Source organism: Gordionus sp. m RMFG-2023, chromosome 4, assembly GCF_954871325.1.
Source record: "Gordionus sp. m RMFG-2023 chromosome 4, tfGorSpeb1-WG-v2, whole genome shotgun sequence".
Lineage (NCBI taxonomy): Eukaryota > Metazoa > Nematomorpha > Gordioida > Chordodea > Parachordodidae > Gordionus > Gordionus sp. m RMFG-2023.
In genome coordinates, this window is record NC_088778.1 from 14,536,257 (window position 1) to 14,562,803 (window position 26,547).

Below are 26,547 nucleotides of genomic sequence, written 5' to 3' on the forward strand. Positions count from 1 at the left end.
ACTGTATATGTATATTGTTCATTGTATATTATATGTAATATTATATTATATATAAAAATGTATTTTTATAATAAAGATTTAAGAAAAAAAAAATTATGATATTATATTTAAATTTTCATGTTTATAGTTACATTCATTATATTTTTAAAAAGAAGCTAAGTGGAGCGCTACTTAGTTACTTTCAAAAAAGGAGCACGCTAAAAAAATAAATAATTGAAAAAAGCGCGCTACAAGTCTGATTTTTAGTATATTAAAATATTTCCAAATTATGAATTTATATTAATAATATTTCTCAATTTCAGCATGGTTTGTGCATTATTCATAACTATGCTTATAACCTCTTAATTAAAATCATTTTTGCATTTTATGAGACCTATCTTTTCAAATTATAAATTTAGGTAAGCGGAAGATAATTTCCCCTTTTCTCAGGGGTGAGGGTGATAACCTTAAAATTTTTTTTAGGTTGGTTGGGGAGGAGGGTTTATGTTTCATGAAATTTAATTTTCTTAAAGGGCCTTTTCCCCTGATTAAATAAAAATATGAAGGTATTCTTCTATTTGTCATAAAATTAAGATATCATATAAATAAGATGGAAAAATTTTATTCATAAATCCCCAAGTCCAAGTTTAAAGCTTTGGTGATATAAAAATCCAAACTTGTTTTTTTTTTAAAAAATCCGATTTAATTTTTTCAAAATATCAATGATTTAAATACACCCTGGTATGGCCTGATCACGCACATAGACGGTAACACATATATCTCTATGTATATTAATTCTTTATTTTACATTTAACTATAAATAAAATTTTCAAAAAAATGATTATTTAAATAATTTGTAGGAACACAAAGAGTAAATTATCGATAAGTTTCCAAACAAGACGTTTTTTAAAAGCGATAAAAAAACAAACAGCTAAAGATATATCCAAAAGCCATATTTTTATTGCATATAGTTCTGCATTTTTTTAAATATTAAAATCAAACATATAAAATCTTTAACAAAAACACTTCATGTTAACTAAAGCTTACCTTTTTATCAATAATTTTTTCTAATAATTTTATAAATTAATTAATAGCACTTTTCATTAATTCTTTTAAATTTTAATATTTTTTCTGTTATTAAATTAGTAAAACAATTATGGAAATTTAAAAATAAATGTTCAGGCAAATATTTGTAATTATAATTATGTAGCTAATAATAATATTATAACATAGTAAAAACAATTATTGTATAAATTTTTTTATTCTGTTATTATATTAACGAATGTGAATTTTACTATAAAAAAATATATGTAAATTTAATATAATAGTGTATATCAAATGGTTAATAATAATTTTGATAAAAAAATATATATAAATTTAACAATTAAAATAGTTTTTAAACCTTTCTCTTGAATTAACAAATGAGGAATATGTGTTACTACGGAGTGCCCCTATATATTCAGGAGTTGGCATACTTCCTTTTAAACTATACCATTTTGAATCACATACTTCTGGGCCTGTTCTTAGATATCTTAATAATTTATATATTTTAATAAGTAAATAATATTACTCCAAAACCCTCTGGAGATATAGTAGCCTTTGGGGATAAACTATTATTTAAATTTATGTCACATTATTTATAAATTATTATAATTTAATATTTTAATATATCTCAGTGAAAGAGCGCATTTCCAAGACTATTTTTCCAAAAACACCTGGAGCGACACTATTTTTCAAGACACGGAAGCGGAAGCCGGCTCCATTTTGGTCTGGAGTCGTGGAGTGCCGCTCCTCCGCTCTTTTAATGATTGTATAAATTGTTTAAAAAATAATCCTAATTAATGTATTTATTGAATAAATTAAATATGTAAAATTTATGAAACTATTTAATTATATTAAATGTTGAACCAAATTTTTATATTTTTTTTACTCTCGCCATTTTCTAAATTCAAATTATAAAGCATAATAACCAAAGATGATATCGTTTTAAATAAATACATAGATGAAATAAAATTTTATTTCTATCCTACAAGAAATATTTTTTCGTTTCTAAAAGAGGTGGAATGTTTGAGCTTAAAAGTTTTGAAAATGGATGAAGATTTCAACTTGTGAATATCGATTATATACTAATTAATAGAAAAGAAACTGATTTTTTACCAAAATATTTACCTTGTGTCTGCCATAATATGAATTAAAATAATAGAAAATAGAAGATTTAAAATTATAACCCAAAGCTCATTTCAAAAGCAAAAATATCCACAAATATGGCTGATAATATAATTAAAAAATTGGAGAGATATCAGATATGTTCAAATACTACAAGGAATATATTATGAACTCATGGTGTTCATAGATATAATATTAAGCAAAAAACTCTATGATCTTGATTAGTGAAGGTGACCGATTGGCGGACCGATCTTTTTGTTGAGGACCGTGGTCCGGACCGGTCTTTTATTAATATTTAAGTTTACTTTACTATTCAATTAATATAATTTTTTTGTATATTTTATTTTATGATATTTTTATAGAGGAGTTATTTTAGATTTTGTTAATTTTTTTTTTACAATATGAAAACCATAAGTTTGTCCAAGAAACATTTTACTTATAGTCCTAATAAAAAACATAGAATATGTGTTCGCTGTAATACCAAATTTAACATATCGTCAGCAACAAGTAACAAAATAATTGTTTATAATTTTTTAAGCAATAAATTAATCAAAATAAGCAGTATTATTATTAAAATATTTTGGTTATTATTTATATATCTATTTTTCTTAAGAAACTGTCTGAATAATTTATTGTCAAAATAATTTAACTTTATTCTTAATAAAATAATTAGGTACCTTAAGCAGACATTTGATAAAACATAAAATTTATACTTCTAATAATGAAAATGAAAATATCTCAAAAACACTATCTACTCTTAATTTAAATATGCCCTCCACAAGTACAAAATCACTTTCTTCAATACCATTGGATAAATTCCAAACAGATCATATGAACCAACTCATTATAAAATGGGTAATAATAGACTCTCTGCCAATGAAGACTTTTGAAAGTTCAGGTCTTCATAATTTAATCAAATATTTAAACTCAACTGCTACAATTTGGTCAAAAAACAAAGTTAAAAATTTTTTTACAGCTAATTTTGAGAAACTAAGAAATTCTCTAAAAGATATTTTAAATAAAAATAATTCTTTAAAAAACTTTACCACAGATATGTGGAGCAATATAAATAAAATTTCATTTATAGCCATTACTGCACATTATATTGATTCTTCTTTTACATTAAAAAATATTTTACTTGATATAAATCATATCCCATTTCCTCATACTTCTGAAGAAATATCCTTAGCTATAAAAGAAGTAATTGATGTATATCAATTGGAGGAGAATATACTGGCCTGTACTACAGATAATGCCAATAACATCCTAAAAAGCATGGATATTTTGCAGAATATTTATAAGGAACAAAAATTTAAAGGCTTTAGATGCTGTGCCCATATTCTAAACCTAATATCTCAGAAAGGTTTATCATATATTACAACTATCCTAGAAAAGTGTAGAGACATAGCCTTTTCTATAAATAAATCACCCAAAATAAATCAAGCATATGTACAAATATGTGAAAATAAGGGTATTACAAAATTTAAAATCCCTTCTGATATCCCTATTAGATGGAATAGCTCCTATTTAATGATGAATACAATTTATGAGGTATTTACATTTTTATCCAATTATTTTTAAAAAATATTTAATTTTTAGAACATGGATGCTATAGAAGAAGTACTTTTTTTGAATTACAAACAATTTAAAGAGGTTTTCTTTACTGAGTGTGAAAAAGAAGACCTTAAAGAGGTTGTAGATTTTCTAAAGCCCTTCTATAAAACCACACTTGATTTATCAGGATCCAAATATCCTACAGTTGGGATTTCCATGTTATATATGGAGAATATAAATAATGAAATTTTAAATAATATAAAAAAGGATAATAACAATACAAGAAAAAAAATTCTTAATAACATGCTGGTTATAATGCTGAAATATCTCAAAGAATTATTTTGCTATGAATCATATGTCTCAACATTATTGGATCCGAGATTAAAACAAGTTTACATGCCTAATACTCTTAATAGAATTGAGTATATGACCAAATTTTCAAAATATTTAAGGAAAATAGAAAATAAAAAAAATACAGGAATAACGGATTCTCTGGTATATTTTTAATATTTATTTATTAAATCCTAATTTTCAAACATTTGTGCCAGGAAAAAATCAATGAATTTAGTTTTTTAGAAAGAATTATATCCCAAAAAAGAAATTCAGAAGGGGATTATATATCGGCAGAAATCATTGAAGAAAATATATCAGAACTTCACACCTATTTGAATGAACCTCTTGTTTCATTAAAGGATGACATATTAGTATGGTGGAAAGCCAATAGTGAAAGGTCTTTTATATTTTTTAAATAGTCAATATAGTTTATTATATAGATTTCCAGTCCTCTCATTAGCAGCTAGAAATTTTTTAGCAATTCAAGCAACATCTGTCCCCTGTGAACAAATATTTTCGAAAGCAGGAGATCTTGTCACTATAAAAAGGAATAGGCTTTCAAACAAAACAATACAAGCTTTGATGTGTATGGCTTCTTGGTTAAAGAATGGAATAGATCTACCGCCTCCATTAAGTCCCTCTTCTAATTCCTTCCAAGGAAGTTCTACAAACAAAGACATTAGCATTTATTTAAATTAAATATTTGTATTAATTATTATATTATTCATAATTAATTTTATATTGTTTATATAATACTCTTATATTTAATAAAATGATAAAACAAATTGAATTAGGTTAAAAAAATATGTTTTTTAAACAAATAAAAAGACCGGTCTTTTTATTTAGGAGTACGGTCTGGATCGATCTTTTTTTAAGGACCGTGGTCCGGTCCGAGGGTATCGGTCCAGTCCGGACCGTGACCTTCACTAATTTTGATAATTAGGTGATTATAGAACTTATAGGCTTTAACTATCAGGAACGTAAATTTATTAAATAATATAGCCAAATATCAATATAATCGTTATTTTTCGAAATGATAAATTTCAGGTTATGAAGACTTCGGCATGAAGGCAAGAAACTCCATTTATTTATAGACTCACTTTAAAAATAAATGATTTTGCAGATTTAAAGTTTTGCTAAACCTATCTATTGTAGAGTCTATGCGGCATTGATAAAAGGTTTATAATTTATAAAAATAAGTGACATATTTCTCAATAACTTTGTTGCAGATTTTCATCTGTTTATAATGATAATATCATTGCTGCTATTATCCACTCTGCATTTAAATAGAATTGTGAATGGATAAGCAGGGATAAAAATGAAGAATTAAAATAAAATAATTTCAAAAGAAATCACAAAAATTTACAATTAAACCGAAAATATCCTCCAATTTTTTAGAATATTTTTTTGGGAATCAATCAAATTGAAGGAAGATAATGTACTAGAGAAATTTTTTTAACAAACAATAACAATAAATATATTGTAATTAAATAAGAATTTAAAAAAATATTTCTTCCCACTCGATTGAGCTTTGTTTAGTATTGCTAAACAGGTTTTAAGCGAGAGACGTGACTCTTGCCAGATTCAAATTAAAAAAATTTACTACTAAAAGCAAATAAATGATTATAAATTTTTTTGATGCATCCTTTTCTTTGGTTTAAAATATATCGATAAAAAAAAATTTGTACTATATATTATAAAAATTATAATTCAAAGAAGCGGCGGCGTTCCTTTTTTTAAAATTTGGAGCTGGAGCGGGCTTCTTAACTCAGAAGGGGGGTTGGAAGCTAGCTCCTATCGAAATGACAAGAGTGTGAGCAGGAGCTAGCTCCTTTTAAGAAAAAGCGTTAATAACTCTGATATATCTAAAAAAAATCAGCTGTATAATAAAAATTGTATGTTATTTGGAAATTAAATTTTTTTTAAAGAAACGTGCCATATAAATCTTTTTGGAAAAACGTCTTGTTTGGAAATGGTCTTAAAGGGTTAAGTAAAGGTGAATTTTATTTCATCTTTTTTGGCCTCACTATCAAAATTTATAACTGTTTCCTTTATAAATTTTTAAATAGAGAACAATAAAAATCATAATGAGCCTGTGGCCTCTAATATATGAGCACCATAAATAATCCTTGTTTATAATTATTATATTTGCATTTATTTTTTTTAAAAAAAGAAATACACACATATTTGAAATAAATAAAAATGTTTATTATTTTTCGGGTTTGAAATTTTAATAGTGGGAAATCTTTTGTGATGAAAGCTAATCATGCCAAAAAAATTATATATTCATTCTATACACTATTATAATAAAAAACAAACTAGGTCCCAAGCACTAAAATAGTACAATTTGAATCCGGGTGAGGCTTAAAAATAACAAATTATAACGCGGAGCAAGCAGTCTAAAAATAAGTAATCATAATTTAAAAAATTCGGGCCCGGCTTAAAATTTATTCTCTATAGGTCTTTGAAATTAATTCATCTGTCAATCTTAATAAATCAAATTAAAATGCAACGTCAATATGACACCTATAAAAATAAGGCAATAAATATTAACTGGTTTGCATTGATATTGCGATTTAGGCCGGAGGGTGTTGCTAATTGTGTGTTCGTATTTTTTTGGGTGGCTGATTCCACGAGGTTGTTCATCACGCCCCTCATGAATCGATTATTGGTAGTGTAATATGGATTAGAGATCATTTGCAAAGGAGGCGGAGGATAAGCTCTGCTATGTGCAGGAATGGAACATTCATTTGATGGTAGTGAATTCAAATTCGGTCTTGGATCGTAAATAAAGTCGTGAGTTGCCAAATTCTCACTACGACTGTTGCTTTCAATACGAGAGGGGGCAAATTTAGAAAGAAATTGCTCCATCACGGCATTTGCTATGATTTTCGCAAAAATTTAAATTGGACATAAGGTATATGAACAGATAATAAAATTGTCCTCTTATATAGTGAATTCCCAAAATATTAACTTATAATTTTGGTTATCGAATGTTGGGGTAATTTAAAAAAAGGTGCATGATTTTTTCTAAAATACTAAAAATAATTTCAGAGAAATTCCTTAGTGTAACTTTACTCATTCTATAATTCAACGATAGAATCTCAACTTGTTTAAAAAGGTGGCGTACCTGTTCTGGTAAAAAGTATTTGTCACATTTATAAAATATATCGGATTTTATTTATCTTTTTTTAAATTAATTATTAAATCTAAGTGTTAATATCTTTATAAAAAAATTTTAATATTTATATTTGTGCATTGTGGGCCCTAAAATACTAATTCTGAATCAAAATGGCGGGTTGTGATGACAAAGTTTTCGGATGGCCAGTGGAGTATAAAAGGTTCCCCGTGAACTGGAGTAAATTATGATCACCGTTTCCCAGGTTGTAAAAAGAAACTACAGAGGTTGTTGAAAGGAATGACATCTGATCGTAAAAAATCTATCTGTTCCAAAACCTAATAATTATTATCACCCTATAATGATTGGAAGAAGAAATGCAATATCATGATGGGAGTGCTGGCGGCAGGGCCTCGAGGAATTCCCAAAACCACATAGATGAAAGCGTTAAATTATGTGATGAAAATAATGTTTCAAAAATTGCGATCCTTAGGGAAATTAAATTAGGAGAGCAAATGACTTACTTCAATTTGAGTGTGGGAAAACACCTGAAATCAACTAAATGAGATGGAGAGGTTAATAAAATATAAGCCTAACCCAGTTAAAAGAACCGATTATGTGTCTAATTTATTCAAACAAACCCGATATATTTTTTTTATAGTAATGATTTATATTATATTTAGCCCCTCTTTAAATCAAATAATGAGAAAAGATATTAATCAATTCAAATTTATACTTATATCCCTCTTAATATGTGAATAGTTTAAATATATCATTCTAATGAATCATAAAATGTGTCTGTTGATAAAATACAAAAAAATTATGACTACATCCTGGTTACACTAAAAAAATATTATAATATTAAACTTTGATTCATGTTATTGATATTCTTGCAATTGTTATAAGATTCGTTTGGCTGATCATTATTATAATTACGATGGTATGTATCATTTCTATTCAGATTGATATTATGATTAGGTGTTGTATAATAATCACGAGGAGGAGGAATGCTTCCGGATGGTCCAGCTAATGTATCAAATTTCCTCTTCAACCGTTTATATTGTATATACTCTCTTAATTCTTGTTGATCCACTGCTTCTTCCACCAAAATCGAAGGTATGGGTTGAATAATAGAGGGTAATTTAATTGAAGGCAATTGAGGTAATATATGCCTATTTGCTATTTCAACTTGCCATGACTGAGCAACATTTGAGCGAGAGTTGCGTGATTTTTTTTTGGATTTGATGGGAGACAGAATACGAGAATCTTTGTTGGGGGAATAATTTGAAATAGTATATAATTAAAAATATAATTAATATAAAAAACCAAAGATATACCAGTCAGGCTCACTATTTTGATTCAGTACTAGCCTTCTTATTTGGATCTGGCCGGTTTTATTAAAACCGCATGTACTTTTAAAGACTATATATAATATTTATTTTTAAAATGAGGATTTGCAAATAAAAATATTATTTTTTTAAAAAACAAAGTACTTACAAAACATAAAAAAAGGAAATTTTTTTTAAATTATTTTTTAGAAATATTTTTTACACTATGATGGATGAATCCCTAATTAAATTTACAAACTATGTATAGAGTTAATAAATCTGCTTCAGTATCATCCAATACCAGACCCATCTGGGTAGTGTTGTTAAATGGCTCGATCTGAGCGGGTTTTTAAAAACGGCTAACTCATTTTAGCCAGAAAAATAATAGATGTCCAAATGTACCCCCTATGAGTAAAATCTTCAGGTTTGCATAATATTTTTCTGGATAAAATATTGAGCTATCTGTTTTTAAAAATCAGCATATATTTAAAAAATGCTGGCATGACAAAAGAATTCACATTCAAAAATAACCTGTGCAATTTACGATTGAAAAAAATATAATCATGTTGAAATGTTTTTAAAAAAAAGATAACTAAATCATCATGAACTTTATAGGCATTATTTTTATCATGATTAAATACAAGTCAACATATATAATAAATAAATTGTACCAACATCACTTTTTTATTCAATACCAATATCAACATAATATCGGCCAATATTGATATCAAAAATATTATATTATATTATTTGTAATTGTAATATAGTGTTATTTAATTGAAAAAAAGCTATGATAAAATTCATCAACATTATTTTTTTACATTTATTTATAATTTTTGTAATTAATTTATAAAATTTTAAAAGTAAAAAAATAATTAACATTCATCCTTTCTTGCCGGTTTAAAAATTTGTAGATAATTTTTTATATATACATTTTATATGGATGAAAATTTTTTTTTTAACTTATGAGGGTTAATTATCATTTTCGGTATGGTCACTTGTAGAAATGTAAAGATATGTAAATTTTCAGATTTTCCAAATATAATATTTTATTGCAAAAATTATGATTTATAATTTAATTTATTATATCATAAATTTTAAAATAATTTTTATTTTCCTCATGAGTCTTTAACTTATTTTTTTTATTAGTGCGACTCTTCAAATCTATAATTTTAAAAATACAAAAACAAAGGTAAAATGTTAAACAATATATTCCCATACATATTATTAATATGATGGAAGTTTTGCAAGAAATTGCAATTTCAAGTTTATTTATAGACAAACAAAGAAGGCATTTTATATTGGACAAAGAAGGATACTGGGATAAATTAGAGTCTGTACTGACTTTTTTGAATTTATTTATAACAAAATTATAATAGTAGAATCGGATACAGCAGTATTATCTGACGTACCAGAAATATTTTGGGATATAAAAGATAAACTCAATTCACCAACTTTTACTTTAAATGAAAATGATTTGAAAAGTGTTAAGGTGCATATTAATAAACGAAAGAAATTTTGTTGCCGAGAATATCATTTTGCAACAAATCTTCTGGATCCTAGTTATTAAAGTGTGAAATTCAGACCGCGAATTAATAGTAGCTTTATAATTTAACAAATATTAAAGGCCAAATTAATCTTGATATTGGAAAAATTATGGGTAATTTAGCAGAATATAGTTCAAAACAAGGTTTCTATAAAGGAGTTGACATATGGGAGAAATCCATACCAAACCATTCATATGGTGGAAAGGGTTAAGTACAAATCAACTCCTTTGTCAAGTGGCAGTAAATGTCTTTCGATACCACCCTCAAGTGTTTGGATAAATTCAATCAAAAACGAGAAATAATAAAAGAGTCGAAAAATTAATATCAATCAGACATAACATACATTTAAAGGATCACACAAATACATCATGTTCAGGGTATCATCAAAAGAGTTCAGATTTCGATTTATTAATATCATGATGATATTTCAATTGCATCCTGTTGTGTTTGGACCGATGGGTCCCCCAGTCTGAATGGAAATAATACAGTCCGTGATCGGGGGTCCGGGATGGTCAATGACTGGATCCAGGGGGCCGGGTTTTATCGATTTAGTCATGGAATCACTTGGACAACGTAATTTTCAAAGTTTATTCGAATAAGTGAAATTACAAAAAAAAAGAAATTCAATTTAAAACGCACGAAAAATAATTAATGATTAATGGTGTTTTGTTTTCCACCTTTATAATTTTTAAAACAAAAGGGGGAAAAAAAGTTGTTATTTAATCGCGATATATTCATTCATGAAACTGGTAAGAACCAGTTTCAAATGCAATATAAAAATAAGGTATAATATATTAATTTCATAACAAAATAAAGGAAGATGGGAAAACAAAAGAAACAAAAATAAAAGAAATAAGGGGGGGGGGGATAGAACATAACACATCCCATGAATTTTAAATGATAATACATGCTTCTTGTAATTAAGTTATTCAAAAAAATGAAATGTTTACATTGTATTTTTGTCTTATTTTATTTTCCCTTAGTTCCCCAAATTTAATAAAGTTATTCAATAAAAAAATTGAAAGGTTTATTTACATTAATTTTCCCGAGGAAATTTCCTCTAAACCAATTTTCTAGGGAAATTAACACCTATAGTCAACTGTCTTGGTTAAAATTGAACTGATACCGTTATGAAATATAGGTATCTGTGCTGTGTAATTATGATATAAATGTTATCCACCCAATTAATTGTACAAAAGAAATTAATTACTGTCGATATCCCCATAATTATGAGTGTGATGATGGAATTTTACATCTACAGTTCTATCCTTGGATACTTTGGTTAAGAAATGGTTGACCAAATCTAATTGCTGACTAGGACCATCGTTCTTTTCTTTGTCTAACGTATTATTGCTAGAACTTAACGCTTTAATTCATTATTCATATCAATTAATAATTAAAAAATTAAGAATTCCAAATATCAATAATAGACAATTAATTGATATATACGCAAAAAATATAAGATACCTTTAGCAAAAGGCAGACATAATATTTACTTTGAATCTTCATCTTTTCCGCAGATTTGTTAGGCTGAACCATGCCTATAATATGTTTTTTATAGTTATAGTTAATAATTTTGATATAAATATAGATTAACTATGTTAAAATAGCGAGTATTTTTAACTTTATTTATAAACCCCATTAATGTAATAATAATAATAAAAAAATTAAATTTTATTTTAAGTTTCGCTCGCGGCACCTTAAAATCAATAAATATTTTTTGAAATTAAAATGTGATTTTATTTTAAAAAAAATATACGCTCACCCGAACAATTCATTGCATCTTCGACAGTCAAGAACTTTTTTGTGGGGACCATCATTGATTTTTTTATCTTAAAAAATATATCGATATTTAAATATAAAACTCAAAAATTTAATTAATAAAAATTAGGTATTTTAAGAATACCAGTAACAAAATTATTCATAGCAAAATTCGAATCGAATATGAATTAAGAAAAAAAATTATTTGCCGAATAAAAGTATTTTCTATAGCAGATCGAATTCAAAATTATTTGCAAATATTCGAATTTAAAATGTTGCTTGTGGAACTTTTATTTTATTTTTTCTATGCTATATAATATTTTATGAGAAGATGTTTGTTATATTTTGTCAAATATAAATTTCGATTAATGAGGAATTTTCAGATCAATTAGAATTACTTTACAAGTCATAACCATAGAAATATCTCAATCCCTTTGCCTGGGAAATATTAATGAAGTTCTTCATAATATGATGGGCTTCCATTGGCAGCCTGTAGGAGAGTTATAGCAGGAAAATAATGTTATAGCTAATGAATTATGCTTAGCCCATCATTTTTAGTAGGAAATATGGTTTGTATCCAGGGCTATATTAATGAGGAGTTATTTATTTTTTCCGAATATCGAAATATAGACATGGATTTATGATCTCCATTGTTCGGTATGTTAAAAAATTTTTTTTAAAAATGGCGTTTAACCAAAGTCAATAACTAGAGCAATTCCATCATTTCCATAAAATATTCAGTAATCTTACAAGAATTATTATATGAACTAATTTTTACTATCAAAATTCTTCAAACTTAACCCAAATATCAACCTTCAATTATGTTTATTTACAAGTAAAATATTGAATATTATGGCTGTCCAATCATTATTTTAACTGGTTCGATCCGATACTGAATAAAAAATGTTTGTTAATGTTATTTTGGGCCTTTAAATTTTATTTTAAAACCGTAATTAGATTATTCACTCACTAACTTTTCTTCATGAAATAACTATTCCAAAGTGTTTCTCTTATTTTAATTCTATAATGGTCTCCTCTTAAATTATATTGGGTCAAGGGTTAAGTTAGAAAAAAAATAAACAACTTTTTAATTCATTTCACTTAAAAAAACCATAAATAATCGAATAAAATTAAGATTATCCCATAATTGGGATCATAAATATTTTATCGTTTTTTGGACAAAAAGTAAATAATTTTTGCCTTTTGTGTTAAATTAAGTATAAAAAACCAACTTATTCTTATTTATATTATCTACATCTCTTCCTACGCTCCTTCATTTAAAAAAATATACTGAAAAATAACAAAAATGTTTTATAAAAATGAGTGTACTTGCCAGGAAAGTTCATTAAGCGATTATTCTATTATTTAAAAAATTGGTTGGGATAGGGTTTTAAATGATATCGAGCCCATCCGATTTTTCTCGAAAACCAATATCAGTGCTAATCCGATTCCGATATATAGGACAGCCCTAATAAATATTGAATTTCTAAATAATTTTATAAAAGAAAATAAATGATAGCAGTTAAGAATAGACCTGTACCCATAGACTTTCTTTTGGCCTATACAAATCCGATATTTGCTGATAAAGACTAAAAACAATCCGATATCGATGTTTTATAATTTTTACCTTACTTATTTTAGACGAGTTAAGTCAAGAATAAATAATAATTACGAAGCAATAAATAAATTTTACATACTAAATTTCTAAGTTTGAATACAGTGTCATGCAAATTTCAACTCTTAAATAAATGTCATTTTATAAATATGCTGTATCTGATAAACTCAATATTATATAACCTTCGTTGACCTGATGTAATGTTATTTATCATCAGATATTATATTTTTAAAATTAGATGTGAAAAAATTCTCTTCGAATATGAATACTATTCGAAACGAATAATATTTAGTGTTGTAAACATTTCTAAAAAAATCAAACGCGTTCACGTTCGTTCAAAATTTTATGATAAATTTTTTTGAAAATTTAATTTAATATAAATAAATGTCTTATATTTTTTAACAAATCAATATATTAGACATGTTAAAAAATAATATAGTTTTATTTTGATAATATAATTATAAATACAATATAATATAGCGAATAAAAAGACATTTTTAATTATAAAAATTTTTCTTAACAATTGTTTTAAAAATTTTTATCTGATAGCCAGGAACGCTTGGCAGTTAATACGGCATTAGCTATACTAAAAACGCGCTCTACAGGAGCAGATGAGGGGATTGCGGTATTATACTTAATAAACAACTCTTTTAACGTGGGGAATTTATAAAAAACATTTATTGCTTTGTCCTTTGCTTCAAAAAATTGAGATAAGTTATCCTCCTCCAATCCATTCTCTACTTCCTCGTCAAAAAAAAGGATATCTCATAATTAACAGTTCTTGCATTATCATTTCTAGGTTTTCAATAAATTTTTTCAATAACGCCTTAAGTTTATTTTATAGGTTCGTTCTGTGGAAGTTATATCCATGGCCAATGAAACTTAAATACTGGATGTATAATTAGAGAACTTAATGATCTTCATATATATGTTCAAATTTAAAGAAAATAAAATATATGTATAATTAATTTGATAGCGTTAAGTTAAATACCTTTTATTAATCCCATTTAATACTTCGTCTATCAATGTTTAACCAAATTTTAGCCAACTAATTTTTTTTTTAATTTTAAAATAACTATCGTTATGGCGCAAGTAGCCTAAATGCATTTTTTCTTCAAATTTATTGATTTTACTTAATTATATTATATAAAATAATTAATATTAGAATAAAATGTCGTTTTAAATTGGAACTTGAAAATTTTGAAACTTATATAATTTTTGGGCACATTTTACATATGGTAAGTATTGAATTATTTCCTTCAATATAGAATGTTATGGGCCATAGTGTTAATTCATTGATTTTGAATTTTTAGAATCAGATAATAATGATGATGATGAAATAATAATATTCATGCTTATGCTAATCTATTAAATTAAAATATAAACAATATAATCCAAATTAATAAACTATAATAATGGCGTGTTAAAAAAATTGAAGTGTGAAAAAGGAAAAACAGTTAATTATAAAATATAAGACTTTTTTCTTAGAAAATTCGGATTAATATTAAATTTTTCAAATAAATAAAAATAAAAAGTGTTTTTAAAATTGAATGAACGTTAAATTCGAACGTGTTCGTCATAAAAAAGGAATGTGTTCACGTTCAAAGTTCGTCAAAAATAAGGAACGCCGTTGAACGCGTTTACAACACTAATAATATTCGATTCGTATATATTCTTGTATAGGCCTATTGGGTTTTATATAAAATAAATAGAAATTTTAGAATATTTATAATATTACACCACATTGTTAAAAAATAGAGAAATAATAAATCGAATTCTATAAATAAATGTTAAAAAATCGGTATCAGATCGGTGATTAAGAATAATGTGGGTCATCTGTCATGCATATAATCCAATAAAGGAATAAAGAATATTAAATTTCAGTAATTTACTAAAATACTTCATAAATATAATTTTGCCCTTTATTTTAAAATTATTGAACATTTAAAATAGAATTATTGTTAAATAAATATTTAGATAATTTAAATAATGTTTAATATAAAACATTAAAAAAAAGATGAATTCGGCTTCAAGAAGACCGATTAAACAGAAGAGGAAAAATCAAAAAATTCGTGGGAGAGGAAATAAAAAATTGGAAATACAAGATCAGGTTTAAAAAAATTAAAATACTCAAAAATGGATAGAAAAAGCAAAATAATAATTAAGAAAAATCAAGTTGAAAATAAATATATAATAAAAGCAATAGATGGGTATCTTGAAATTTTTTATATTAAAATATTCATATGTTATTTATAATTAATGACATTAATATTAGAAAAAAATAAATTATTAAATATTTTATAGATTTAAATACTAATTCATACTTTTCTAGAACAGTTTTCTTCTAACTCGATTCTAGTTGAATATTCTTCAATGGCTTCCGTTCTATCTTGCTTTCTTGCTCCATACTCTCGGATTTCGTCAGCATAATAAGTGTATTTCAATTTCTTTATTTAATGATATTACAAAACATCTAATTAAATAACTAGATTAGTAGCTGGCACGGCAAGCCCATGTAAATTTAATAATGAATTTTATAACAAGGTGCAAAGTTTATTTTACATAGTTTGTACTGCACGGCCCGTAATAATTTTTTATAAAGGAAAATGACATAAATTTGCTTTTAACACCCTTTTTAAAACAATTGTTAAGGCTAATGTAAAATTTGTTACAGATCGAAAAAAATATTTAAAATTTATTCAAAAGATTTTTATAAAAAATTATCAATATTAACATTTATAATGATTCGTGGATCATAAATAATAAAGCTTGCTCATTTTTGTTAGTCTTTAAAAGTATGGAATAGGACAGATTGTATATGACCATCCTAATTGATTAGATCACTCTCTAATATAGTAATCATTCTTTTATGTAGGTTTTGTTTTAAATAGAAACATAAATAAATCATCAAAAAATGCAAATATATAAAATGAAGGGAGTTCATTATTTTCATAGACTGGTGTAGACTCAAATTAGTCTGTGCAAGCTCGATCAGTATTTTAATTGGAAATAATGATAGCCAATGTCATCCAATCTTACCATTTACAAAAATTAAGGGTAATTTAATTTAATTACTATATATGACCATCGGTGATTGTATCCGATAATATGAAATTCGAGTGTTCGCATGTCACACTTTTTGTCACACAACTCACAAAAGTATTTGGGCCCACTTGTTATGTCTCCCTCATAATAGTATTCCACTACAAATTGCAAGCCTATATCCCAAAAAATAAATATAATTATTATAGATGTAAAACCCATGGAAATTTTGACAAAAATTTGTAAATTTTTCCTAAAAATGTTAAAAATAAAATTATATAAGTTTCTTATAGATATATATCACATTTTTTTACATTTATATATCATTTCATTTTTATTATTAACATAAAATAATGTATACAATTTATTTTGGGATTAAAATGTGAAATGTTAGGAATCTATTCCAAAATTTAGTTTTATCTCGGTATTGTTCAGAGAATAAGGTTTTTTTATAATCATTTAAAACTTTAAAATTTAAAAACCATCAAGAATTCATATCCATATTAGGATTACTAATAACTATATTTTTAATACTAATTAAAAAAAGGTTCATTAAATCTTACCAATCAAAGGCTGTTCAATTAGGCTCAACTTAGTTTCCATGTTTGGCTGTTCGGCAATTTTCTTTTGTTCTAGTGGGGGGAAATTAACCAAAGACTTAGTGGTATTTTGGTTGGAACCAGATTTTTCTGGAAGCGTTGGAAAATTTAGACATGGTAGTTGTGCCATTGCTAAATTGTCTTACATATTAAGATTAAAGATGTATCGAATTCATATGTTACAGATCAAAATTCTATTAATTTACCAAGTCCGATCCAGTATCAGGTCTTATAAAAAATACTTATTAAGTCTTCTATAATTATAGAATGCATTCGGGATTTATTCATCATAATAAAATAAATATATTTTTAAATAATAAGATAATTTAGGCTTACATAGAAATTGTAATTTTCGGATATATAAAAAAATATACACTTTAATCTAAAAAATATTTTTTTTCTAAACAGCATTGTATTGCCATTGGTTAATGTTGGTTAATAATAAAAAGAGAAGATTTAAAATCATAAATATTTATTATTAAAAATAGATATTCATTTTCAAAAAGGAAGCAAACTGGATGATATTCCTTGCTCACTTGAAAAAAAAATTTTCAAAGTCAGCATTATTTAAGTTTTAATTTTTTATATGGACTTAAGAAGATACGATCCTAAATAAATAATTGACATGAATGCATTTTAGATATAAAAGTGTCTAAACCCATATAATATAGATGCGATATTGAATTTCTTTCAAAGTAATAATTGTGGAAAATTCAAAACAAAACACTTGATGGATTAGATATATATAAGAAATATTTTTAGCCTTATCCACGAAATAAAGCAAACAATTCGAAAATATAAAATGTTTGTAATGAATTAATTTTGGAATAAGATTAGTATTCCTTCTAAACTAATTATTATAACTATTGGATTATTTGCACTGAAGACAGCAGATAGAGGAATTATTAATTGCCTTCCAAAAATTAAAAATACGTTTTAAAACCTATACAATATAAGATTTTATTGAGAGTCAAAAAAATACTGGTATTGTTGCTAGCCCTACATGCAAGTACTGTTTAATTTACACTTTTGTATTAAACAAAATTGAAAATCTTCATGTTTTTTAAATAAATACGTAAACCTATTTACAAAAAAAGCCCGATTTGATATTTCTGTATTTATAAGATGAAAAAACCACAAATCATGATGTAACAATAATTTAGGGGCAAGAATTTTAAAAATGAGAAATTTTAAAAATAACATAATATTAACCAATTTACTTTCTTTCGTCCTTTTCATTTTCTAAAAAAATTAACATAAATTTAAAAAATATAAATTTAATCATATATATAAGCAGGTAGATATACACTACCGGCCATAAATGACTGCCTACCCTGTATTTTTACATAAAAAATTAATAACTTAAAACTTTTTACTTATTTGGTAAAAGCGAATTGATTAATTAATTTAAGATGTCTAGACTTATTTTGAAAACAACATGTCAAAAATGACCAATTTGATATTTTTTTCAGCAACAATTTTAAGTTGCCCATTGTTTTTTGGAAGAAAGTCATTAATCACATACTAATCTGCTTATTAATACCTATTTTTTATTATTTAAAAAAAAATTCCTATATTTTTTTTGTTTTAAATCATTGTTTAAAGAAGCTTTTAGTCTTTTTAAATTTTAAAGAACATTCGATCAAAATGATTAAAAGAAAAGAAATTTCTATTCCAACTAAATGCAGAATAATTAATTTACACAGAAGTGGTAAAAGTAATCGCCGAATTGCCAGAGAATTAACCCTAGCTAGACGAACACTCGATTGTATACTTGAAAGATTACGCAACAATAATACAATATCGAATCCAAAGAGGCCTGGAAAACTCCGCAAAACGATTTAAAGCGATGATAGGTATATAGCAAGGATCAGTAAACGCATTCAACGCCTTGTCGTTTCAAAGATAGCTGCGGAGATTAATCTGATTCGGGAAAACCCGATAAGTGTCAAAATTATGAAAAGGCGCTTTAGGAACTTTGAACTTTATGGTAGGGTAGCGGTTAAAAAGCCACTCTTGAGCAAAAAAATAAACTCAAGCGATTAGACTGGGCACGAAAACATCAATTTTGGATATCTGCCAGCTGGTATCAGGTCTTTTGGAGTGATGAGTCAAATCTCGAAATCTTCGGTTCTAAAAGAAGGCAATATATCAGCCGCTCAGCTGGAGAGAGAATGAGGGATCACTGCATAATTCCTATCGGGGAAGGGTCTCTGTTATGGTGTGGAGGTGCTTTGGTGCCGGGGTAACCGGCGACATTGTCAAAATTAAAGGAATCCTTAACAAGAAGGGATACCGGCAAATCATTGAGGACCAGATTTCATCAGGAAAGCTTTTGATCGGAAATAACTTTTTATTTCAACAAGATAATGACCCAAAGCATACATCCAGGCTATGCAAAGATTATTTACAAAATCTACAACATGGTATTCTCGAGTTGATGACTTGGCTATCCCAATCTCAATCCAATTGAACTTTTATGGGATCACCTTAATCGACAAGCGCGAAAAAGCCCTCCAACCTCTCATTCGCACCTTTGGGAAGTATTACAGAGAAAATGGAACAATAACTTCCGAATATTTAAAAAATCTCATCGAAAGATTACCAAAAATTTGTGCAGCAATTATTAAGAATAATGGTGGTCATATTGATGAGACTAAAATTTGATCTTAATTAATTGCTGTCTTTTATTTTTTGTAATTTTATGCATTAATATGTAAACTTATAAATAAATTTGATAAACCTCATATTGTGTGTTATTTGTATTATTTTAAGAATGTTAAGAAAATGCAGGGTGGGCAATCATTTATGGCCGGTAGTGTATATGAAATATGAGTATTTAATTTAAAAGCATTTAACTTTAAAGTGCTTCGTTCCTTTGGTATGTGCTTCAAAACTTTGCGTGCCATTCATTCTTACGTCACATAACTGCAAGATAAAATATAACAAAATAATTAATTGGTATAATGAATATACCCAACAGGGGCGTCATCTCAGGGGCAGAGACCTTCATGGACCTTAATTTTTTGACTAAGCCCGGCCTAGGCCTGCAGTAAAAAATATTTTTTTAGGCCCAAGCCCGGCCCATATCTAATGTTAAAAAAAATTCCCAAGGCCGTCCCAAGCCCATGATAAGTTTCAAAAAAATTTCCCAAACCCGGCCCAAGCCTATATCCAACAATTTAATTTTTTTTATTTAATAAAAATAAACAATATTTAAATATATTTAAGCAATCATTTTGTTTACAATACTGAAATTTATTATTATTAGAAGAAAAAAAGGCAATATTTCTTTAAATTGGCAACTGTTTTGAATAATCTAAATTTAAAAATTTTAGGCCTAAGCCCATTAAAAAAAATTTTAAAAATCCAGGCCCGCTAGAAAATATAATATGCCCATGAAGGTCTTTGCTCAGGGGGCTTAAAAAATTATTTTCAAAATGACCTTACTTTGGAAATAAAAATATTTTTCTAGGACTCTTCAAATCTTTCAGGGTGCTCGAGCCTCTGCGTCCCCTCTAGCGATGCTGCTGACACAGAACCATTTTATCAATAGGGAAAAAATCTAATGGATATAGTTAGGGCTGAGTAGGCCTATTCAAAAATAATTCGATTCGATTTGAATAATTCGAATATAATCGAATAATTACGAATACGAATAATAAATTATTTGTTTTATCTGAATACGAATAATCATTTATTCGATTCGAATAAAACGAATTATTCGTAATATTTAATAAATTGTTTAATAAATCTAACATTTGTCATAGGAAGAATGGGAGGATCTTATAAAAATTAAAGCTATACTATTGCCTTTATATGAAACTACAAATATGGTATGTGGGGAGAATTATCCTACTTATAATTTGGTTATACCTTATTATATTTTAATTCTTGAACATCTAAAAAATGAAAAACCTGGTTTCCATAAATCCTTTAACAATAGTTTCAAAGTAGCAGTGATAAATTGTGGGGCTATTATAATTTAACTGCCGATGATGCAATAATAACCACAATATTAGATCTCAGGCTTAAAGTAGAATATTTTAAATCAATATCTGTTGATTATGATATTGATATATCCAAGTTAATGGACAAATTTAAAGAGATTTACAATAGATATACAGGTATTTAATTTACCCCCATTTAAATATGATTTTATTTTATAAGCTCATAATTATAACTGTCAAACAAATAAGGATAAAATTCAACAAATCAGGCTATACATTGTTTTTAAACAAAATAATATTCAACTGTGTGAAATAGATTTTTATCTGAGTGAACCAAGAGCAAAGAGTGATATTGACCCGTTAATGTGGTGGAAGGCAAATGCATATCGGATCCCCATACTCTCGAAAATGGCAAGGGATTATCTATCTATACAAGGAACATCAACTGCTTGTGAAAGGCTTTTCTCAGTTGGAACTAATTTATTGTCAAAAAACCGCATGTCATATAAGGAAGAAAATATAAGAAAAACTCTTTGCCTTAAAAATTGGCTTAAATTATAAATTAAATTAATAATATATATTTTAATTTTGTTTATAACTTGATTATATATTATTTATTATCAGATTATTGATTACATATTATTATATTTTTTTCTGTTTAAAATCAAATTTGTAATAAAAAAATTTGTCAATATATTTGAGTATGATTAATTTTATTAAAAAAATTAATTCGAATTATTCGAAAAATTCGAATCGAATACAAATAGTAGATTATATTATTCGCACGAATTCAAATAGTAAATTATTCGATTCGTTTAAACGAATCGAATATGAATAATGCACTATTCGATTCGAATTCGTTTTTGAATAGGCCTAGGGCTGAGTATTTCAAAAAAAACCGAGTTTTTAAAACAAATTATAGGTATATTTAATTCTTCTTTGAGCTGTTCTTTTATTGGTCGATTAGATGTTCTTGAATTATATTAGATTGAGTGAGAACTATTTTTATCTTAAACTAAAAAAGATACATATATTTTTTTTAAATTTAAATTAGGAGTGTATCGATATCACTTTTTGGTATTCTGCATCATTACTTTGAAGGCCAAACGAGAAACGAAATATTTGGTTTCTTTTATGAAAAAATAAGACATCTATGGAGGTGCCATACTCATTCGCAAGATAGGAAAAGAAAGTTTTATTGATGTCTTGACTCGGATCATGGTAAAAATTATTTGATATAAAACTAACGGCAATACTAAAAAAAAGTAACTATGTTATTTACTTTTATGAATATCGTTAGCAGCTCTAGTTACAAATTTTGATAATGGTAGGTTTTAAGGCGCTATTTTTTTGATATATAACCCACTACAATAAAAGTAATGTTTAACAACACTTCTCGTAACATGACTAGGTTGTTTAAGAAAATCATGTTATAAAAACTCGATTTTCAACCCCTCTGATTTTTTAAAATTTTTTTACAAGAGTTTTTATGTATTTTATAACTAAAAAAAAAATTTTAGTCCCTAACTGTCGAAAAAATGTGGCCTTTTGGACAAAATGCACTTCCTTTGATTTTAGAATACCTTTGGCTATAATTAGGCTAGAGGCTTCATTTATATTTCTTAATATAGCTTAATAGTAGGTCTTTTAGATAACATAATACTAAATATCGTTAAGGAATCTAAATGTCAAAAACCGGAAATAATCATAAAATCAAATAGGCATTTTTTTCTCAGTTTAGATATATATTAATTAATAAATATGCAAAATTTTAAAGGTTTAGGAGAAATGGGATTTTAATGGTTAGTCAATTGTAAAATTTTTTAAATAAATATTTAATATTAATCAATAATTGTATACAAGTCAAAAGCTATCAAATATTTTATATTTAAAAACAAAGTATTTAAGATCTGAAAAAATATTTTTTTTGTATGAAAAGAGGGGGGTGGTCAGTCTTTGGTTAATTTATTTGATGAATTTTTCTCCTCATAAATATATTTACGAATACAAATCAATTTTTAATTATATTTTTTGAAGACAAAATTTGTTTTAAAAAAATTTTAATTTATTTATATATATTTTTTTAAATTAAAATGTTTATTTTCAAATTCTAAATTAAAAGGCCACAATAAGATACAATTTTGGTTATAAATATCAAAAATAAAAATATACATATCTAAAAATTATATACCATATATATAAAAAATATATTTAAAAAGTTGTATAGATTTATATATTGATTAAATAATTTTCACAGCCAAATTAAATTCAAAAATCATCACTAAGCATCACACATCCCCAGACTTTATCAATTAGGTGTAGTTGTACCCGATGGATGTGAAGCGCTAGTACATCTTACAAGAATTCATCTTGAAAATAATCCAACAAATGAAGCACTAGTGAAAATCAACTTTCCTAATGCATACAACACACTTTCTCGCAACACCATTTTACTTGCACCCTTTCCCGCACTAAATTTCTTTTTGATTGTTACCAACTTTCCACAATCCATTCAACTCTAAAAAATATTTACAATTGAGGGCATTCAACAAGGTGGCCACCTCGAATCCTTACCTTTAGTCTTGGAATCAATGACATAATAAAATCAATAAATTCTTAATTGAGAAAGGCTGAGGATGTGTGATACTTATTTTCCACAAGAAGTATATTTCTTATATATTAGAAACAAATAACAAATTTTATAATTACGGCATTTATATTCCTAAATGGGTTTGATCTTTTGAACAAAATATATTTTTATATTCATCATCATTTATACATGCATTCCAGTGATATTTGCTTTGCAAAAATTAAATAAATATAAGGTCTTTAATATTAAATTCTCATATGAATGTTGAAGACTAGAACATTTACCATCTTGAACCAATGCCATAAAAAATGATATTTTTTATTTTAAAAAAACATACTAATTTTCACGTATGATTAAGTGTATTATTTTTTTTTTTCTAAGATATGTGTGGTGATGGGAAAATATAATGTTGTTAAATGGTTTGATTGAGTCAATTTTTAAAAACGGAGAAATCGAATTTAAGTGAAATTTTATTACCCAAGCCTCGAAATTTCGTCAATAGATGTCCAAACTTTCTGACATCTGCGGAAATAATCTCCATGCTTGGGAATAAATATTAGCTAAAATATTGAATTGGCTGTTTTTAAAAATCGGCTAAATGGAGCGGTTTAATAATACTAGCTAAAGCTGAATCGTTAGATATTTTAAAACCCTTTTCTTGTTGCTAATAATATAATAAATTTTTTTAGATATTCTATCTTTTAAAATGATTCATTTTGGTTCCTTTTATTATTTCATTACTATTAATTATTCATCTTTAAAGTACCCATAATTAAAATACACCCAATATTATACCATTAATTCGTTACTTGGCAATAAAATTCATTCTTGCCTAGGTCTTTCACCAATTCCGGAATAATATTCGAAGAAACTTTCCTCCTATTATCGACGCTCACGAACTCCCTTTCCTCGTCTTCTCCATAACGACGTCCATCGTATGAGTCACCATAATATTTTTGAATTCTTACAACATTTTTTGGTTTCTGCCTCTGTTCATTTACCCTTTGTTTTTGCTGTCTTTTAGATATAAAATCTGAGGGCAGTCCTAAACCCATATCTATGTTATATAAAAATTAGATGATGTTATTAATTTTAAAAATATTAAATCGAATACACTGAATTAATAATAATTGATAAACCCAAGGTCGGCCAAAAATCATAAGTATAACGAACGAGTTTAGATAGATGATTTAGGGGTGAACAAAGATAGTTTAACATGAAAGCTTAAATATGTAGATGAGGCGCTCAGAAATATGTAACGTAATTCACACCTTTTATTTTATAATTAACCCTCTATTGCGTATATCATATTTGAATACACATACCATAAAAAAGGTATAAATTTTAATATAAACTTTTTTACAGTTTAATACACATATATTTTACTTATTTCTTAATTTTGTCAAAATTGAAAGAGAGCTATCAATATAAATATTCTAAAATACATAAATAGTTGCATTTTTTCCATTTTATAAATTATGTTATTTCTCTTGAACAAATTTTTAAGGAACATAAAGTTAAAAATTAAATAAAAAGAAATGATTTATATATAGATATATTGTTATATTCATTAAGAGTATAAAAAATTTTAAGGTAAGTGTACCCAGATTCATAATGCGCACAAATGCAATATGAATTTGGGCTTTTTTAATTATTTTTTTTATATCATCTAATGTTCTTTATTTGCTATCTAAGTCAAAATGTATTGTATTCCAGAAGATAGTTCTGATTTTAGCTAGCATTTCATCAGATGAGGAAATTCTTGATTCAAGATCAGCAGATGTTGATTCTAGCGGAAATGCGGTATTTCAACTATTGGTACCACTACTTTCAATTTTAAATTGTGTTTTGATAATTGATTCTGTGGTATAGAACTACAAGTATTACTCACCCAAAAGGGTGTTACAGCGAGAGTTAATAGAATTTATACTTGCCAGTTTCCAACTGAAAAAGAATTCTAAAAGATGGAAAGTGGATTCACATAAGATCACGTAAATGGCATCATCGTATTGTATTCCATATACTTGATATGTTGTTCATAAATCTTGGTTAATGTATAGGCGAGATTTTATAGCTTTAAGGTACTAACAGATGCCATTATTAATATTTAAAATTTCAATAGCAGATACTCTGTAAATGTAACAAAAATATGAACGCTATAGCGTAAAAAAACGAATATCAATTGACACCAAATGTAAGGAAAAATCTAGCAAATTGCCGACAAGTCTTATTATGCAGAAAGAAATATGACAGGATTTAATATCACACTGGCTAAGATATAGTAAAAAGGCTGTGTAAATTGGTTACGAAAGTGATTTGTACCAAATATAGTGTATCATTATGTTTTACTATAAAAAACGATTGTTTTAAATTATTTCATGAAAATTAATATAAATTTGTTTTATTACATTATTTATCAAATAATAAAATTATATTTCTTTATTTTGTAATAAGTTTGAAATTGAAAAAATATACTTTTTACACGCATTGTGTAATTAAATACACACACTGAAATTTTTTTTACGGTTTAAATTTTTTTTTTAGTTTATTAAGGGCCCTTTAAAGACAAAAATAAGTTTTTTTAAAAATTATATCATTTATTAATATGTCGCGCAATAGAGGGTTAATAGAAATTTAGTAGTATGTATTTGTTTAAAGTAAAAGTATAAAAATTACATACTGTCATAACTTTCCTTGACTAGTTGGGTTAAAATTGTATGTTTTTTCTCTTTCTCCTCTTCCAGATCCTAAAAAGAGAGAAAAAAAACTCCTTTAATAAATAAATAATACATTTAAAACTTTTTTTTCAAATAAAATATAAAAATAATTTTTTCAATGAAATATTTTACGAATGTTTTGCCTCGTAATTTCTCAATTACATCCATTTTTTGTAGTTCTTTGTCAGCTTTAACATGCAATTCCTTTACGAGAATTAAATAACATTATAAATCCGTTTAATTACAAT

General features: G+C 26.2%; 1 protein-coding gene across 4 annotated transcripts in view; it reads right to left on the bottom strand.

The window, feature by feature from the left end:
- LOC135927903 (uncharacterized) overlaps positions 1-26,547 on the bottom strand; it is a 44,089-nt gene that overhangs the window by 9,736 nt on the left and 7,806 nt on the right. For 2 of the 4 annotated variants that reach the window (XM_065464148.1, XM_065464149.1), the window contains exons 2-15: positions 26,432-26,503; positions 26,263-26,329; positions 24,392-24,639; positions 19,902-19,970; positions 18,263-18,284; positions 17,007-17,183; positions 16,477-16,619; positions 15,726-15,848; positions 11,791-11,857; positions 11,522-11,566; positions 11,236-11,391; positions 8,018-8,416; positions 6,587-6,914; positions 1,382-1,510 (exon numbers count right to left, since the gene is read on the bottom strand). In XM_065464148.1, the coding sequence (XP_065320220.1) occupies positions 1,382-1,510; positions 6,587-6,914; positions 8,018-8,416; positions 11,236-11,391; positions 11,522-11,566; positions 11,791-11,857; positions 15,726-15,848; positions 16,477-16,619; positions 17,007-17,183; positions 18,263-18,284; positions 19,902-19,970; positions 24,392-24,639; positions 26,263-26,329; positions 26,432-26,467 (2,009 nt within the window). In that variant the 5' untranslated portion in view covers positions 26,468-26,503. The remainder of the gene's footprint in view (positions 1-1,381; positions 1,511-6,586; positions 6,915-8,017; positions 8,417-11,235; positions 11,392-11,521; positions 11,567-11,790; positions 11,858-15,725; positions 15,849-16,476; positions 16,620-17,006; positions 17,184-18,262; positions 18,285-19,901; positions 19,971-24,391; positions 24,640-26,262; positions 26,330-26,431; positions 26,504-26,547) is intronic. The other 2 variants (XM_065464150.1, XM_065464151.1) reach the window with 2 other exon arrangements.